This window comes from Delphinus delphis, chromosome 18, assembly GCF_949987515.2.
Source record: "Delphinus delphis chromosome 18, mDelDel1.2, whole genome shotgun sequence".
NCBI lineage: Eukaryota > Metazoa > Chordata > Mammalia > Artiodactyla > Delphinidae > Delphinus > Delphinus delphis.
Window position 1 is genome coordinate 50,121,635 of NC_082700.1, and position 19,912 is coordinate 50,141,546.

The 19,912-nt window shown below is 36.7% G+C and overlaps 1 protein-coding gene across 10 annotated transcripts in view; it reads right to left on the reverse strand.

Moving 5' to 3' along the window:
- Window positions 1-19,912, reverse strand: part of MYCBP2 (MYC binding protein 2) — a 271,984-nt gene that overhangs the window by 32,408 nt on the left and 219,664 nt on the right. For all 10 annotated transcript variants that reach the window (XM_059995647.1, XM_059995652.1, XM_059995649.1 and 7 more), the window contains 10 exons: window positions 13,589-15,232; window positions 12,444-12,613; window positions 11,201-11,445; window positions 9,049-9,216; window positions 6,835-6,992; window positions 5,471-5,670; window positions 4,473-4,622; window positions 3,028-3,188; window positions 1,817-1,973; window positions 1,423-1,647 (listed from right to left, as the gene is read on the reverse strand). In XM_059995647.1, coding sequence (XP_059851630.1) covers window positions 1,423-1,647; window positions 1,817-1,973; window positions 3,028-3,188; window positions 4,473-4,622; window positions 5,471-5,670; window positions 6,835-6,992; window positions 9,049-9,216; window positions 11,201-11,445; window positions 12,444-12,613; window positions 13,589-15,232 — 3,278 coding nt within the window. The remainder of the gene's footprint in view (window positions 1-1,422; window positions 1,648-1,816; window positions 1,974-3,027; window positions 3,189-4,472; window positions 4,623-5,470; window positions 5,671-6,834; window positions 6,993-9,048; window positions 9,217-11,200; window positions 11,446-12,443; window positions 12,614-13,588; window positions 15,233-19,912) is intronic.

A 19,912-nucleotide genomic window follows, 5' to 3' on the forward strand; every position in this document is an offset into this window, starting at 1 on the left:
TAATTCCTTGGAGAGCTGCATACTTTAAGTGCTATAGGCTGATGCAATTCAAATCAACAAGTGCTGTGTTTATGGCAGTGTGGTGGGCAGGCTGCGGGGACACAGAGGTATGTAAGTCTTAATGATGCATATAAATTAGAGGAGGTTTCCTAAAAGAAAAGCTGATGTCAGCATACATACTGGGGCTTTAAAAATGAATATTATCATGATTATCTCTCATAAAAGACAAAAATGTCAAATTGAGTGCAACCATTGTTTTGAGGGAAAGTGTGTCCTAGCTTACAACATGCATCAAAGATAACACACTGCATTGAGCAGTGAGTTCCTGACAGAAAAATGTTTTGATTTGTTATATCTGACTTTCAAGTAAGATAAAGTAGTTGTACCAACTGGACTGTTGTGTCTCAAGAGGAGGTAAGCTAGTGATATATTAGCTAAGCCTTTATTCCTTATTGAATCTGAGCTGATGGACAGAAGTTGGGGTGACCGTGGATGGCAAGGAGTGCTCTGACTGCACACTGAACTTCTGTGGTTGGCGTTCTCCATACAGGAGACCCAAACCCATCACTTTGGCTGTCCCTGGGAAAGGAAATACACAAATGGGATCAGAGCAGCTTAGCAATGGCCCAAGGGGACTTATTAATACTATATCTGCTAGCAAGCCACTTCCATTCAGAGGGAAAAAAATCCCAAGAAGTATTCTTCCCCAGGAATGGGGTAAAAGCGTGGGAGTTTGGTAGTTGGTGCTACTTTTTTCTCGGCTCTGAACACTCAAGTAAATAGGATGCTTTTTCCTCTTCAGTGCTTTTTGTAGAAGAGTGCTCAATTCAGTGGAAACATGTAGACAAGCTAGAGCTAGGGAGAACATAAAGTATGATTACTTAGGTTAGTCCAGGAACTTCCCCCAATTCCCTCATGATGGCCGGGGGTGAGGATTAAAAACTGAAAGCTAATTACACTATCGGTCAAAGTGAATTAAGTGTCATCAGAGTAATATAAAAAAGAACCCAGAGGAGAGAAAGAGTAATTTTTATAGATGAGGTACTGGGAGAGGATGTGTCTATCGGGTCTTAGATTTGGGAAGGTTATGAAAAGCAGAGTTTAAGGAGAGGACTTCCAGGCCAAGGAAATAGCCTGAACAGGGGGCATGGAGGTAAAAAATCATGGAACGGATATTTATATTGCTTAGCTATAGCCATGGTATATTTGTAATCAGACCTTTTCTTAGAAGTGGTATTCCACAGTGCTCCCAGTCATATTCATCTGTTTTTAGACTTAAGATTTATTTTAGAACTATAAAAATATAGTTTGGTTGGTGAATTCCAGATGAAAATCTCTTTACTAAAACTCAGAAATGAGACTGCATGATAAATAAAGGTCTGAAAAGAACTAACGAACCACAAATTAAGTTTCCTTTCTTACCCCAAGATCTCGGGAATTGTCCACATGAACAGATACATAGCGGGCATTGATTCCTTTCACACAGTTGATGGTGACGTTCTTGGTTTTGTTTTTATCCTCATCTCCTGATTCCCAGAAGGTTTCTGTGGAACCATCTGTCAAACTGCCAATCATGGCAGGTCGGCTAGAAGTTTTTATGTCAACAATGCTGGTTAAGTCCTTTAAGCACATTACAATGCATAATTCCTACCAGAAACAAATATACATAATTATAACACTCAAATGGACATCTCCCATGATAATAAAACGAACTGACATGAGATAAGAAATAGCAGCAAGAATCAAATTATTTAGAAGTAATTTTCAGTTTCTCCTTCAATACATCGTTGAGTATTAACAATGCTGAATTACTGACCTGACTCATAGCCTCAAAGCCAGACTGTATGCTGATGCTGAAACTCTCTTCACTGTCTCCATCATCTGATTTTGACAAAATATTGTTAATGTGATGAAAGACATTGCTCTGATGGAGGAACTGGTGATCAGATTGCTTGAATTTCAGACTCCAGCATCTAAAAAGGCATAAGTAATACATTAAAAAATTCTTTTTCGGGAACCTCTAAGGGATTCCTGGAAAAAAGCACTCTGTAGCTAACATTTCAAGAAATCTTAATGCTCTAGGTACAAAAAATACAAATTTTAAAAATTCAAGAAATAAAATTATTTCTACTGGCTTTTATTCATTCCTTTTTTTTTTTTTTGAGAAATAAAGGTCATTTCTTTCGAACAATATAAATTCTAAGGGAAGTTCACCCATTTTCAAACTGGATACATGAAGGTCAAGGCTACAGAAGCAAAAAAGGTAACAAATCAGTTTTGTAGACAAGTGTTACCCCAACTATAAGAGCCTCTTAAATGTATTAGTCTTACAATTCCATACTAATCCCACATAGTATAACACACTTTGTACTTCAAAAATCTTGTGAGGAGGAAACAAAATCTCCTCTCTGCTGGTCTTATCGTTAGGCATGTGGGTAGCCAAAATCAGTCCTTCACCCTATTTCTTATAAAAATCAGTGGAGGATTTATTTATATGTGTAGTCTAGTACCTGGCTCTACTGACAAGGTCCACAATGTAAAAGTAATGTTGAATCTCAGCAGGTCTGGACTTAAAAGGAGGCGATGCTCTTCAATGTAGTTTTAGGATTGGCTGCATATGACTAGGCTCTATTTCTCTTGATATTCTTTTCAATTCAAAATCCTATTTTGATTTCTGTTTTTGAGATTTCATTCCCTCTCCCTTTTTGTGACATTTAAGACTGTACTGTTGAGTAGCACTGAGACACGTGACTTCGGGTAGAAGAGGGGAAAGTGAGGAAGACTGTTACAGACTATGATAATTTAGAGGACTAAGTAGTATATTATCCACATTTTACAGAGGGGCCAACAGGCACGAACTAAGAAGGACAATTCTAAATTATGAGAGTCATGAGGGGGGCACCATTCACATAATGCAGGTATTCTTTCTATCTTACTATTTAAAGAGGTCTTTCAAGCATTTTGTGCTTTGACTACTCCACAAAATCCCTCTTCCAGGGTACCAACAATACTTAGATATAAGATTACCTCAGGGCCATTTGCTGTAACGAACTGCCGCTGGGAAGAGACATCATAAGATCAGAGATCGTTTGAAGTAAGCGGTGAAATGTATGTGGTAAAGGATGAGCAGCTTCCCCTGCAATCACTATATCTGAGAGTGGATGTTCACATACTCTTGTATCTTTCTCCTAAGACAGAAATTGAAAGCAAGTTGATCCATTTGTCTGCTGGAAGGAATTTTCCCCCCATACAAAAAATGTATAATTTAAGGATATTCATGTAACAGAAATGTAAACAAAATCAAACCATACCCAAGGCATCCGTTAAGATTAACTAATTATGTTTGTATTATTTTAAAGGAAAAAATGATAGGGTCACCTATAAATAAAATCACCAAACAAATAAATGCCACATATGAGTATCAAGTCCAGTGTACTCACTAGTCTACTAGCAGAAACGAGCCGTTCCCTTCAGTTGAGCCTCACCCAAATTGCTGACCCACAGAGCTGTAAGCCAATAAGCAAGCGTTTTCATCCACTGGGTTTTGGGGCGGTTTGTTACACAGGAGTAGACAGCTCTCGTGAATGCGTGATAATCTCACATTGTAATTGTGGTTTTTTTCTGTTTTTACTTGCAGCTCTGTTGATTTTTACTTCTTTAAAGGCTATATTATTAACTACAAACCTACATTAACTACACAGAGCTACTCTTATCATTTTGTAGAAAGCCTCTTTATCCCTGCTAATAATTATGTCTTGAAGTCTGTATTTTTCTGATGTTCAACTAGCTAATTTTGGTTGATATTTACCCAGTATATCTTTTTCTACTTTTAATCTTCCTCTATCCTTATGTTTTAGATGTGATGCTTATAAACAGTATCTAGCTTTTGTTTTTTTCTGCCTATTCTGACAGTCTTTTAAATGGAGGATTTAGTCCTCTACTTTTTTATTCTAGAAATAGAAATGAGGCCCACAAGTCACAGCTACAGAGGTGGAAATGGGGCTAGAATCCAGGCTTCCAGGGTCCAAGTTCAATGCTTTTCCATGATACAGCCTGCCTCCTATAAAATACAAGTCCCTTCTAGCCAAAGGTTTTTGAATTTCATGTCCCTACACAGTATCATTTTCACTCTCTGTACTGTACAGTAATGTTGTAAAGTAGACTGATCTTCTCTGTAATAATGTTGCCCTGTTTATCTGTCTTATACTGCACTGTGACAGTGTTTATCTTGCAGTTGACTGCTTCGAGACAGTGATGGCTAGGGAGAAATCAGAATTGACTGACAGCGTTTTTGGAGACAGAAGACTTTCACTCAGCATAGTTAATATGTTGCTCATAGCACTGAAATTTTATTCCTGCCTTTAGGTTATATAATCTGTGAATGACCTCATGAAAATTACTGCACTATCTGAAAGTAGTTCTACTCTTCTATAAAAATATGGACAATTAAAAAAACCAAGAACCTCACTTACTTGTTCTGCATTTTCTTTGTTTGTTTTATTTTCCTCATCCTCTTCTTCTTCTGGTTCCACTGGAGCAGGAGTCAGTGATGCCACAAAATGCCACAGAATATCATGGAGAGAAGTTGTTTGGATGACATTACACAGAAGCCAGTTGAAAGCCTGAATAAATGATGGTTAAATAAGTCCAAGATAAAAAGAAAATATACGAGTGAACATAGCAGAACTTTTCTTGTTCGGAAACAAAGAAACTTCCTGGACTAAGTCTTTTAAGGAAAGATACTAGGAAGTCTGATCTTCATTTCACTGAAAGTACACTGAACTTACACAGTCAATAATTTTGGGCCTAATTAAAAAATTAATAATAATAGGGAAAATAATACCTATGAAATGCAATACCAAAATACTTTCCCAAAATACTTTTTATTTCAAAAATTTGTCTTCATATTAATTTACCCATGCACATTTTTTTTCCAACTTGCATTCAGGATCAACACAGAATGTTTCTTAAGTTCTACACAAGCTACCATTTACTTAAATATACTCATATTGCTCCCACTGATGAAATGGCAGGTTACCTCCTACCCATGATAAAGAAAAAAATTTATTATATACAAGTCTATGATATATAGTAGTCCATTTCCAGAGACTCAAATAAGTTATTACTGTTAAATTTACAACTCAAAAGCGCACTTTTCATCCCCTTTGCAGGATTATTCTAACTGAAAAGACTCTGTGATTACAAAAAGCTTTTTTAAAAAGATATTATCAGGATTCAAATAATGAAGCAATGCGGAAATAAAGTTTTTTAGAGCACTTAACTATGAAACTCTAAATTCATTTCTATTCATAAACTTGAGTTTAATTTTATTGTGAACATGGTATTTTCTATTCACTGAAGTCTCTTAACTTGTCACAATTTCTGTTTGGTAGAAAAGTACATCATTAAATAGAATTATCACATGAACTGTATGATGAATGAATCAATAATCCTATTAATGTATTCTTACCTCCATAGCAAAAACTCGACAAGCAGATTTCCTTAAGGCCTGTTTCATTGCTATTTCAAGACCTTCCAGATCATGATGCTGTATAACAAAGGCTAAAACTGGCCACTGGAAATTTCGTTCTCCTTTGGAAAGAGAGCTGTGGGCTGAGATTAGCCGGGAAAGCTCAGGAGATGGATGTCGCAAGAGGGAAGAACCAACTTCTATTTAAAGGAAAAAAAAAAGAAAATTATTAACTTTTATAGGTAATACATATGATAAACGTATTTAAGGTGATATTAATGAATAGTATCTAGCTTATTCACTTTAGAGTCTTTGCAGTTTTTTTGTTTTTATTTTTGCAGGTCTGAATCTAAAGTCCACACGAAGTGATTTATTTTCTCCCTAAATGGAATCTACATCTTATCCCCATCATTTTCTACAGGACTGCTTTATAACAAATGTTACTTCAATAAGAGCTCAAAAATACTTGTTGAATGAACCTATAAATCATTAATATTTGATTTAGCCTCAATAATATTTTCCTTGAAGATCTTCAATAAGATACATAATTATTTACCTATAAATGTTAGGTCAGATCTTCATTTAGTAAGTGGTCGGCCTGATAAATCATTAACACCTTATCCTTTTTTTCCTCTTTATTCTTGAGACAGAATCAATCAGCCCTAGTTTGAGGCTGTTGATACCAATTGGTCCAGATTATCTAACATTTTTACTGATTAAGAGCTAGCCATATCCCCAGTTTTTATTATCTATTGGAGTGGTAGTAGCTACAGGAGTTAAAAGCTTCTATTGCGAGTGGGAAGATCACTGTGAAAGTGTTAAGTCATTGAAACTGCTGGTTCACTGAAGCTTAGTGGAAGGGAGAATGGTAGCAATATTTGGCTTAGATATCTAACAAGTAATGTACTGTAAAGGTCAATTTATTCTTAAATAACACTGGATGATCTCTGGGTGTCTCTTCCAACTGAGATGTGAAATTTAGAGAGGCACATTTATGGCTAAGTCACATAAAAGGAATGTCTACCACAATTTAAAATTAATCCATTCCTCTGCCTTCAAAAATTAGATTTTAGGGCTTCCCTGGTGGCGCAGTGGTTGAGAGTCTGCCTGCTGATGCAGGGGACGCGGGTTCGTGCCCCGGTCCAGGAAGATCCCACATGCCGCAGAGCGGCTAGGCCTGTAAACCATGGCCGCTGAGCCTGCGCGTCCGGAGCCTGTGCTCCGCAACAGGAGAGGGCACAACAGTGAGAGGCCCGCGTACCACAAAAATAAATAAATAAAATAAATTAAAAAAAATAGATTTTAAAAAATATCTACAAATAAAACCATTTGGATCACTCAACCTTTTTTTATTTTATACTTACCAGTGTCTCCACTGTTAACTCTTCTTCTAGGAATGGCTTTAACTCGTGCAGGTAAAATGGAGTGTTGTTTATCATATTCAGAAGCAACAACTGAGTATGATCTTTGGAAGACAGTTCTCTTGGCAAGATCAGTATCAGTTATGGGACTGGTTTCCAAACTGCAGATAGAACAGATGACAGATAAAAACTCAAGAGAAAAAGTGAATGACGTGACAACTATATTTATTTAGTTTTTAACAGTGTAGTCAAATACGGGAACCCGTATTTCATGTGGAAGAATACAAATTCAAAGCCAACTTGATAATCCCTCTCTAAATCATAATTTGATCTTTCCAAATGTAGCCACATTTTGACTGATTTCAGAACTGCATCTTAAAACTTTTCGTTTTCTTAAATCTACTTTGCATTTCAAATGAAAAAGAAGAAAAGGCTTCAAATGTTCTAAGCTCCTTTCAGAATCAAAAGCACCGTGGTGGAAGACGTGTGTCATGATATTCAGGGAAATCAGGCAGATATATTCATAACAGCACTGAAGAGAAAGAAAATGGATATGTACATACAGAGACCTAATAAAATGGAAAGTGAAAGGACGCAATTTTCCTTTGGCGCTGAGTGTTCTATGAGGTTTCTCATTCTTTGGGGGTGCTGCCCAAAGCCCTATCCAGAGCACGGCTGCACCAAAGTGTACTGAGAGGTGACAAACTGAATTCCAGTGTCAGTTATATTATACTTACATCCATATGAGAACTCAATGGTTTTCATGTGGGCTTTAGGAAACCAACAATTTTCTATTTACTATAGCAGCATTAAAAAACACTTGAAAAAGTATTAAGATGGTTATATAATTTCCTTTATTGAGACATTTTATAAAAAAGAGAAATACCTTTCTTTACTTTCTAAGGCAAATTTATAAACTATTCTTTTCATGTATTCTTTTCTCTGTCACCTCATTCCATATTGGGCTATTTTCGCTCTCACCCTGAGTTCTAGAATTGTTTCTTTTCCATCATTCAAGCCAGGTTTAAAATCCTATGTCCCTCAGTAAAGCTTATATACTTTCTAGTAAGTGGCTAACGCCCTGGCCATTTTCTTTCCTCACTGCTGAAGTGTGTGCACATCTCGTTTGAACAGATGATAAATGTTGCACATAACTAACTGGGGTAAAGGTGCCTGGATGTCAGTTTCCGCTGTTTGGCTCCAGAATGACCAGAATATAGGGATATGTTAATTTAATTCACTTTCTATATGGTGTTACTATAAAGCACAAGACATCTTTTCTGCTTTTAGAGGAAGTTTTATCTATCAATGTAAAAAATTGTTGTACAACCTAAAAAATAATGACTTATTCTTATAAAATTTTTGATCAAGCTTGTGAAGAAACTGAAGCAACACAAGAAAACCCAAAGGTTTCCTTTCTACTGACATCATGTTCACAGTTACTCATGCCTGAACTCTTGATTCTATCCTAAACTGATCCTTTTCATTATCCAGTCACTCAACAAGTCACATTGATTTTTCCTCCAAAATATTTCCTTTACCCATCTGTCTTTAACAACCATTGCCAACACAATCGGGTTCCACACACACAGCTGAAATCTTTGATTGAAATGTTCAGCTTCTCAGTTGACAACTGTGAGACTATTTCTGCATTTGTACCATGTCTTTCCTCCTCTAAAAACTCTCAGTGGTACCCTGCTTCCTTCTGCATTTTATATATATATATATATATATATATATATATATATATATATATATGCTTCTCTTCAGTTTTCAAGAAGCCCTTTACTCTGATACTATAAGGGGGTAGGGTGGGGCCGGTGGGGGGAGCAGTGCAAGTAATAATCCAAGAAGCTCAAGATCTACTTTCAGTGCTACTTCTCCCATGAAACCTTCTCTAAGTACTGCCTCAAAGTGACCTTTCTCTAGTCTGATTTACTACAGCATTAAATGATATAATACACAATGGAAATGGAATCCTTTATTACTTCACTAGTTGATCTTTTCTCTCCAACCGGATCTGCCTCTGCTGTCAAGGACCTTACCTGATTCATGAATGCATGCTTTTTCTTACTGCTCTAACAGTTAGCAGAGTTGACACAACTTCCTTCCCGAGATGGAGGTATGTATGAAAGAACTTCTAGAGCATTCTCTTCTAGCTTACAGTCTTTCTTCCACCAAACACTGGACTCACCAGAAAGACAATGACTCAAATACCTGGGTGGCATGGACTTCATGTTGCTCTCTGGCTCTTCAAATACATTAGGACTCGCATCAGGAGTTACTGATATGTACGGGGCAGGTACAGATGTTGAACGCAGGTATCTCATCTCATCCTGGAATAGGTTGTCATCTTGATAACCCACAAAATTTTCATGATGATGCCTGCATTAAATTAAACCCAATAACTTAAAAAGTATGATGGCAATACAGATAACTTTCTATTTTTAATCTCCTTCATAAAAGTAAAAGCAACTCATTAAGTCTGTAACTGAGGATTAAAGTATTAAAAGAGTTGTAGATGTAAGCCAAAGGAGATAAAAGTCTGATAATTTCACACATAGATATTCCTGGTACCATAAACATTTCAAATCCAAAATTGAATTTATTTTCTTTGCTTTTTAGAACTTTTCCATCTTCTAGCTTTAGTGAGTGATCCCACCAGCTATCCAGGTGCCTTACACTGAAGTATCTCGGTGTCACAGCAGGCTCAGCCCTCGACCACGACCAGTTACTTAGGCCTGTGGATGCCAGGTTCCCTCTCACTATTCCCCTTCTTGTTCCCCATCATCACTGCCTTGCTTCAGGCGCATGACATTTCTTGCATGGACCACTAAAGCACAGGCGGTGACCGTTTTTTTTTTTTTTAAGAGTGAAATTTGAAAAAGATTAGATATATGAAATGTTCCATGGGTTAGAGGGATATCGATTCCCCATAGGGCTAAAAATATAAAATCCATAATTAGAGTATGCCAGCATTTTTTACATGCTTTACCATTTGATTCTATCCTTTTCAAACTGGAACAGAGAGGTACTAGCCTAAGTACAGTAAACAGGTGACTGAAGCTGAAGGCTTGCTGTACTCGGCATTCCTGATGATTTCCTCCGCAGTCCCAAATGTACTTAGTCTCACATTTTCATTTTTGTTTCCCACTCGTTTTACTGAATAATAAGTACAAAAACAAACAAACTACATAACTCTGCTTCTCAAAATGGAACTGTTGGTTAGTAAGCCACGGCAGCAGGCAATTTCTAGAAATCTTCATTTGTCAGCTGATGAAAAAAATCTGAATTTGGCCTATGAAAGGCTGTTTTAGAGTATCAGTGTACAATGCATGAACATATGGGTTGCACCAGCAAAGCCCAATATAGGAAAAACAGTACACTGTTAACAGGCTTTTCTCCATCTTCACTTATGCCCTTTGATCCAGTTTCCACATTAGCAGCAGAGTGATCTTCCAACTGCAAACCAGTTCACGCATTTCCTTGTTTAAAATTCTTCTTTATCCACTGTTTCCTCTGTGGGATAAAATCCAACCTTAGCATGGGCTACAGAGCCACGCATCACCTGGTCTTGGGAAACAACACTTCATATATTTCTCCTGGTAACCAATACTTTAATAAGCGTGTATTCCTTAAATGGGTAATGCTATTTCATTTGTGTCCTCACATATGTGGTTTATGTCAGGAATTGCTTTCCTCTCATTTCCTGCTTGATTGATTTCTAGTTATCCTTCAAGACTGCTAAAATGTCAGATCCTCTGGGAAACCTTTCCTTATTTCCTTGGCAAGATTCATGTACTCTCTACCTTTTATGCTATGACAGTATTCTATACACACTTCTATCATAAGTGCTCCTCACGTAACATTTTAAATGTTTCCTTTACATATCTGTCTCCACCAGAGTGTGAACACACGAAGTCAGGATTTTATTATATTCATCTTAGTGTAACACAAAGCTGGTACTCAGCTAACCAACATTTAAACGCTAACAGAATTAATAATTTGAAAAATGAAAGATTTTGGATAGCAAATATCGGTTTATTTCCATTTTAGCATTTCCCACTATTAACACACTGACGTCTGCCTACCAAAGAGTAAAAGATAGCTGAAGTCTTACTAAGACATACTGTGTATTAATAATAATACAAATCAACATAGTATTTACATATTTTTTCAAATACCTACTACTCTAAAGTTTATACCTCTACCAGTCATATTTCTGAGTTAAGGCAACTCAGAAAATAAATTCCTGGAGGTCACTTTACTGTATACAATATGTACTGTAGTGTGGAAATTCAGGGCATGATATTAAACAGTAGCTGTTAATCCAAAGTGATTTAAAAAAACAAGAGCCGAGTGATATTACCTAGCTAATGTCTGCAGGTAGAGACAAGGCATTTTAACCGGAAGATCCTCAGAAATGCCCTCTTTCACGCTGGGAAGTTGAGACTGGAATGGCTTTGTAGGATGGTAACACAGAATGCTTGGTTCGGCTGCGCTGCTCAGGGACAGCAGGAAGAGGGCGTTGGCTTTAATCACTTGGTGAGCTTCCATAGTGGGCAAGGCACGAGGCGTCTTGACTTGCATTGGCTTCCTCCTAGACTGTTTGACCTGGAAAGGAAATTTGTACGGATCTTTTCCTACGTATACTCAAATTTTAAATTTCTTAACCTAAATATTTCGAGTTTCCAATAAAAATTATTCAACACTGTAGAACTGCTTTAAAATCATAATAGTGATTCCCAAAAACAACATTCACTTCATGCTTCTCCTGAACTTATTAAAACTAATTTGTATCAAATGCAAACTACATTTTTCTCTTTCCTTGGGAAAGTTAAAAAACCCAAGTAGTAAAATCTAAATGTAGTTATCTAAATAAAAGAGTAAATAGGGGCTTCCCTGGTGGCACAGTGGTTGAGAGTACACCTGCCGATGCAGGGGACACGGGTTCGTGCCCCGGTCTGGGAAGATCCCACATGCCGCGGAGCAGCTGGGCCCATGAGCCATGGCCGCTGAGCCTGCGCGTCCAGAGCCTGTGCTCCGCAACGGGAGAGGGCACAGCAGTGAGAGGCCCGCATACCGCAAAAAAATAAAAATAAATAAAAATAAAGAGTAAATAATCTGTGTGTGCGTGCGTGTGTGTGTATATTTGGCAAATATTTTTAGCTAGGTGTGTCACTAGTGTGAATGATCCCGACTTTCCAGAGTCCTCAACGTAATTAAGGATTAAGAAAAAGAGAGAGGAGATAAAGAGTAGAAAAAGAAAAGGAAAAAGAGAAAGTTAAGAGAGATAAAGGTGAAGAGGGAAACCTATATACATGTGTAGAATAGCAGACAAATTAATAATACAAAATTACGCAGTAAACATCTGTCAATAAGGTATGTATGCTACAGGAGAGTTGTTTTTGTGTTATCCCAAGATATAATTTGTTTTTGTAATTAAAAACAGCTGACCTGGTACATAAATTAAATTTATATATTATTCCTGTTATGAAGGCTGATCTTTAATATCAATTATGTGGAGTTGTCTGATAATATGATCATAAAAAGAGACTTTTATAAGATTTATCCTTATCACTAACAGCACAGCCAGAACAAAATAAAAATACCTTCTCCCTTGCAGCAGCCTGTTTTTCACGGAGGTATTTTTCTCTACAGCGATCACACACCAGGTACCACGTGCTTCCCCCTATGCCACCATCACCACAGTTACCAGCCCATCCTCCACAAAAATGCCCAATGCTATTGTAACCTTGTCCACCAGCATACCGGCCACAACCTTGAAGTAAGAACATAAATAAAAATTTAACACTTTAAGTGTCCTTAATAGTTTGCTCCTTGTCACCTGTACATAAATGACGGCTTTTCCTTCTCAAAGTAAGCAAAATACTGAAGCAAATATCTAACCGCCACCTGGGCTGTTAATTATATCAGCAAAATTGCAGGTGTAACCAAAAGTAATCAAGTAAACGATGCCTAAAACACTGACGATACTCTATACAGGCAGATGAGAAGAACTGTTAAGATATGGGTACATTTAGATTTATTTAAGTATGCTAAAAAAACTGGAGAAGACAGGTATTAGGTATAAAACACTCTGTGAGAATAATATATTTTACAAATCATGCATTTTACAAAAGGCTGCAGTGTAATATGTAGGAAGAGAAAAACATTTACCCAAATCCATAATAAGTGAATTTTGGAATATTAATTGTTACAGAAATCGTTACATTTACCTAAAACATAAAACTGTCTTCTGATGAAACAGTTAATATCTCTTCCACAGGAAGCCCAAAGAAATCAGTATAATCTAATTGAATTTGCAATTCTGGACAGGAAAACAATACAATCAAAGGAGACCTAATGTTGCAATCTTTCCTGTGTGTATGGACATGTCCTTATTTCTATTGTGTGAATGGACACGTCCTTATTTCTACTGTGTGAGACACCTTAACAGCATCCCTTGGGTAACACATAAAATATTTAAAAAGTTAACAATATCTTAGAATGTGATACATTAAAATGAAATAGTACTAGACTGCCTTACCACCATACTATTAGATTTCTTTACCTATTTTTCATGAACCCTATACTGTATTGATAAAGCACTTTAAAAATTACATTGTAAGACACTATAAATTCTGGGCAAACGTTTCCCTGTACTTTAACATAATTCATGGAACCGCTTAAGTCAAAGTGACCTAATTTGTTTTTCTACACAAAGTACTTACATATATTCAATAACATCACTTACCTGGGTGAGCCTGTCTCATGTGGTATGTCACTGGGTATGGATGTGACTCTCCACAGAGCTCACAGATGGTGTCTTTCTCTGGTCCTCCTACCGCCAGCTGGGCCATTTCACCAAACAAATTACCTCTGGGCCGAACTTCTGTCTTTTCCTTTTTCTTTTTTTCTTTTTTGGCCTTTTTGTTCTCTTTCTCACACTCTTTCTTTTTAAGGACTGCACAAGAACCAGGACTTGGAAAAATCATATTCTGGGAAGCTGCTTTGATAGTAGCCAAAGAGATGTCTTCCCAAAAAGCCACTAAATGTTGCAGAGTCAGGGGAAGAGGAGACTTAGACTTCATTGGGTGATGCATGGACATTTCAAAAGTGGCCTCGGTTTTCCCGTCTTCACATTTTTCATGCAGAGGAGGTTCCTTAAGCATAGACAATACCTTATTTTTGTTGATACTACCCATTTTAGATATATCTGGTCCATGAGGTGCAATATTAAACATATTCAGTGCAGATGATATTTCTAATGAGTGTCTATTTTTTAATTTGGTTTCCTTTTCTTCTGAAGGCTGCTGGCTGCTTAAACTGCTTCTTATAGGAGCATGTTCTTTGGAAAGTTCAGGATTAAATTTTAAGAAAGAAGAACAAGCCATTGCATCGTGTACTATGCCTTCGTGCCACAGGAAAGAGGCAAAGACGGCTCTGGCACACTCAGCCACGGAAGGGGACATGGCTTGCTTGGCTGGCTCTAAAGGTTTGGATCCATCTCCTTTGAAGAGGAAGCTAGATTTTTCCTTCTTGGGCCTGGTGTGCCTATTAGCACATTTCCGACTTGTTTTGGGGGATGCTCTCGTTTCCTGTTCATCTTTCAGTGGTGCTTTTCCTATGCTGAAATGAACTTTATTCGGACCTTCATCCACACTCTTAAGCTCACTGCTTTCATCACAGGTGCTGTCTGTTAGGCTATTCGTTTTTAAAGTACTTGAAGTGCAGACTTCAACCACCTCACTGTGGAGGTTTTCTTGTACCACGTGGGGAGAAGGAGCTCTATTTTCGGATCCAGGGGAGTCTTTAGAATCCTTTGGTACTGGTTTTGGTTTCGGTGATGTTGATCGTCCCCTTAATGGCTCTGTGAGGGGCATTTTCTTCTTGCGGAGGGTATCTGGATCAAGGGTGTAAGAGTCCGATTTGGAACGTTCCCGAGGAGGATCCAGTCTCGTCTTAACAGGAGCAGCGCTTTTCTGAGGTAGACTTTTATCGTGAGGCGAGGAGGAACGTGTAGAGCTAGCACTGGATGCGCCAGACCTGCTGGCTGGGAGGGTCTTTGGCTTAGGAGATGATGACCGAGAACCTGGTCCTGGGGATTCGGCTCTGAAGCTAGAAGACATCTTCCCATCAGATTTTAGTGTCTGCAAGGTGTTATGGTTGGGGGATAATGACCTACTGTGAGAATCTGACCTCAACTTTGCAGCGTCGGATTTCAACATGAGAGATTCACTAGCCGACAGCCCTTCCGTACCCCTCTGCTTCTTCTGGTCAGCGGTAGTCCGGCTCATACGTCCATCGGGTTTCAGTGTTCTGCTGTGTTTGGAGGACAGTTCTGATTTTCCTGATGTACAGACGGGTCTAGAAGATGTTGAGATAGTCCCTCGGTCACCTGTATGGTCCATTTCATAGTGAAACTTGTTAATATAATTATAACTTACTGATGATTTACACTAAACAATGAAATTAAAAACATAGCTAAAAAAATTTGTATTGCTTGTCACAGACAAAAGTACTTCAAGAATAAAGAAAAAAGGGGGAATTCTCGTCAAATTTCGATCACATCATTTTATAATTCTAATATTCTAATGTTTGGATTAGAATAATTTATAATTAATGTATGAATGCCCTAAAGCTATTATTTAATTACAGGTAATGCAGGCAGTCTGTTATCTGTAAAGAGGTTATGTTCTAAAAGCTTAGTTCATAAGTTTAGCTGGTTAGAACTCAGAGCTTGAAGAAGAAAAATGGGGGGATCCTCAGAATTAGAATTACAAGTCTGAATTCCGGGGCCTTTCAACAAGGAGTCAGGAGAATAACAGAAACAAAAAGGATAAAAAGAAAAATAATCTCGCTCTTTCCTAGGCAAAGCATTAGATGTTCCTACATGAGCACCACTTGTTTTTGGCATCCTGGCCCTCATTCAGTGTCTCTCCTTCCTACTACTTCATGCTTTCCTTTGAGGCATTAGAGCCAGGTCGTCTTTGCTGTCAATCCGTGGTACAACCTTCAAGATTATCTTTCCTCCCTAAAATCAAAACTTCTACCCTCAGTGCAAGTGATACTAGTTCATTGGTTAGGAGGAAAGCAACCTGATTGAAGTGATTCAAGTGACATGAAAAACTGAAAATCCATAAACCTTGCTAGAAGCATTTATATTTTTTGAAAAAGGATACTTAGTAAATTGAGATGACTCTGGTTACACTGTAGTTCTTTCTTTTTCCTTTTTACAGGGATATGAACAAATGTGGATAAAGTAGAAACGTGTTTTGGGGCTTGCTTGCAATGTGTGTGTGGAGTCACAGCCTAGTTACCTACACGTCAAGAGAGCTTTGCCATGGCATCTGCCTCCTCACGGAAGGCCTGCAAGGGCTGGTATTTTTGCTCATTACTACACTCCACTGATGTCATGTCAAGAATGGGTCAGCATAGTAAATGTTTTTGTTAAATGAGCAAACAAATTCCTATTTTCTTAGTTTCCTTCCCTTCTGCTAGTCACAAATCTTCAGATTCTCTGAAAACTCACTTTTTACTTTTATGGCTCCCATGGCCACAGGGCAGAGGCGACAGTAGCCATTGTTGTGTGAGGGTCAGATTTTATAAACCAATGTACTGTATTTGGTAGAATCAAGCATCAGCTTAGTCCTGGCCACTAATTTGGAGTGACTGATGTCTGGAGCACTAGCTTTCGTTATTACTCTGACAGCTGGAAATGCCTTCATCATCACGTTTATTTCATGAGCTGAACCATACATAATGCTGAATCTAGACAAATAAGCAGTAAATCTTTAATATTTGGCACCCCTCTCTCTACAAGATTAATTCGTGAATTAAAAGAGGTTTGCTTTGTAATTAATGATGCACAATTCCTCATAAAGGAAATCTCCACTGTGACTGGCTAAACAATTGAATCTTCCAAATATCAGGTACACCACCTGTCATACGCTAGCAAAAATGTCTGTTATATAGAGAGGGCCAGAGAGTATGGGCAGCTGTATACCTTATCTCTAAGCTTCAAGTAATGGTGAATATTTTTTTAAGATCTGTAAGTGGTGACAGCTGAATACCTGTTGGAGTCTAGGCACATAAATAATGCAAAATTATTTCTTCCCAAGATGTCAGATTACAATTTAATCCTGCTGAAAAAATTTACTCTTCCAAAATATATTTCATATATTTGTAAAAAACAAATACGTCAAGTTAGTTAAGTGTGGTAAACCCACATACTAACTAACTGATGTTCATCTTCTTCATTTGGGTTTCAAAAGTTTTGAGGCGTGCAGTAAGTATTACTAAAAATGGTCATGTGGCTGCTTTAAGTATCAATAAATATCAACACAATTTGTTAAAAAGCTTTAGATCGTAAAAACTTTCACATTCATCACTTAATTTTGTTTAACGTTTATCATATGTAAGTTTAAGCAATAATGGACACTTTTTAATCTCAAAAGATTCTAAAGAAAAAATAATACAGGACAGGATAAAAATTTAGTACATTCAAACAGATTAGTAAAAATATTAAATATTAGGTATCATTAATAACCTGCATATTTTTATGCCAAAATTATAAATAAAAGGTTATATAATACCACCCTATAATATAATCATAATATAATACTCTACTGTAATATGATATGCCATAGTATATACTATATATCAGGTTACGCAAGACTATATACTACAGAGATCAGGTTCTATAATTATACTACAATATTATATAGTATCACTGTCAACTGTACAAAGGAGAAATGTAAAACTGTTTTACTCATTTCTTTTCTAGGAATACAAGATTTTAAAAGTTTAATTAAACATTACACTAAGACAAAAATATGTGACTAGGTATCTACAGTATTTTATAACACCAGAGCATATTTTAAAATCGTCTGGCATTTTATCAATTGTCAATAGTTTAAACATTTCTAAGTTTAAAGTATTAAAACTAAGCAGCTAAGAAAATACTACAAGGAAGACTCATGCCAGACAGGACAGCCCTGAAAAGGTAAGGTAAACTAAAGAATTTAATTATCAAACTGTTTCTCATAAAAAAACTAAAACAGGAAAATGATTTTTACATTACCTAACAGAAAAAATGAGTTGAAGACTAACCTGTCACATGAGATACTCTATTCTTACAGATCACAATGTGCTTTACGGCTTACACATGTACCACCTCGCTCTGGTAATAATGGTGTTACAATTCCCCAAAGGCATTTAGTTCTACATACTTATTTTATTTAATATCTCATATAGGTTTGAAATTAAGCAAGAGTTCTATTTAACCTACATATAGTAAACAGGCATATCAATTAGGATAATCAATACAATACTGAACAGATACATCACAAATTACCCCAAAATATCAAGTTTTAAATAAAACTATAAACTTTAATCTTAAATGGAATGAGATGAAAATGACTGAGGTGAACTAAAACTTCTTTCTTGAAACCTCCTAGGTTTATTAAGAATGGCCCATCCGTGAAGGCACGCATACCCACCCTTCAGTTTGTGAGACAGAGATGAGAGAGCAGAGGCAGGCCCAGCTACACCATAATTTTTGTAAATGCGCTCACGAGAAGCAAGGTTGCGAGATGGAGATTCTACGGTGGAAAACATTGGCAAAGAAGCAGCACAGATTCAATGGAAAAAAAATTTAGCAGAGAACACAAGCAGAAACAAAGCATTTCAAATGGTATGCGCGACTACTAACTTATTCAAAAGTTTATATTCTGCTAAATTTTCCAGCAAGTTTATTATTTCTCTAAAATTAAAAACTGAATACAAAGGTCAAATTAATTAATTTAGACTAATAACGACAGCGCCAAATGTGCTAGCCTAGAAGTTAAATAACATTCATAGCACTGATAAATCAAATTTGAGCATTTCTTTTCAGACTAATATTTCTTTAACTCAGTTTTCCTTAATTTGGTGCTCACTTACTTATAAATGAAAGTTTATAAGTAATTTTTTTTTTGTAAATAGTGGGAGATAAACAGATGTTACTTACAGTTTAACCTATTGTCACCTGTTTTTCTGTATGGACACATGACTATAATTTTTCCAGTATGTATCTCAGAATGGACCCAAGTTGACATTTATGGTCAACTACTTTTCTGAGTCCATCCTCAGTAAAAAATGTTAGTGCTAATCCCAATATTTGGTGTTTGTTTTGTCGATCTTATTACTGAGACATCAAATTCTGTTTATAAAAAGTCTCACAACACAAAGCAAAAAAGATTTACAAGTCACTGAAAATGTTAGACACATTAATGATTCACCATGCAGAAAATGAAGTACTTAAAATTAAAAAAAAATTATCTTTCTTCAAAAAATTAACAGAACCTTTAAAGTGGTCTTTCAAAAGCAGTATGCTAAAAAAAAAATCTCTGTCTAAATCTGAAAATAAATCCACTATTTAAAATTTTAACTCGTGGCAATGAAAATAAATGTAATCAAGTGAGCTGAAATAAATTCAGGTAATAAGGAGACAACTTTCTTAACATTACTGAAATTAAAAAAATGAATACAACACACAGTTTTCTCAAAACAGAAAAAGTAATAGTTGACTGATTCATTATTATGGCCAAGATTAAAGATGAACTATTCATAAAACCAAGAATCCTTCCATATAAGGTACTGAGTATGTATTATGTGTCAGACATTGTCCTAGGAATTGAGCATAAGATGATGAACAGAAATGAAGTCCCTACTCTTATGGAACTTATCTTCCAGTAAAAGGAGAGAGACAATGAACAAATACACCCTAGATGGAGCGGTGATAAACCTGAGAGTGATAAGCACGCAGATTTTGGGCAATACTCCATGCCTGGATAAGACAACTTAGGTAGCAAGGCCTAGAAGAGACCAAACCCCTGGGACAGTCCTAGGAATACAGAATAGAGGAGGATGTAGAAAAGAGATTGGACATGAAGAGCTGAGGTAGGAGATATCCAGCAGGCAAAGGAAGAAGGTGTTTCAAGGAAAAGAGAAAGATCAATCCTGTCAAACACTGCCAACAGAGCAAGTAAAATGAAATCTTAGAACTGACAGTTGAACTTAGCAAAACAAAAGTCAA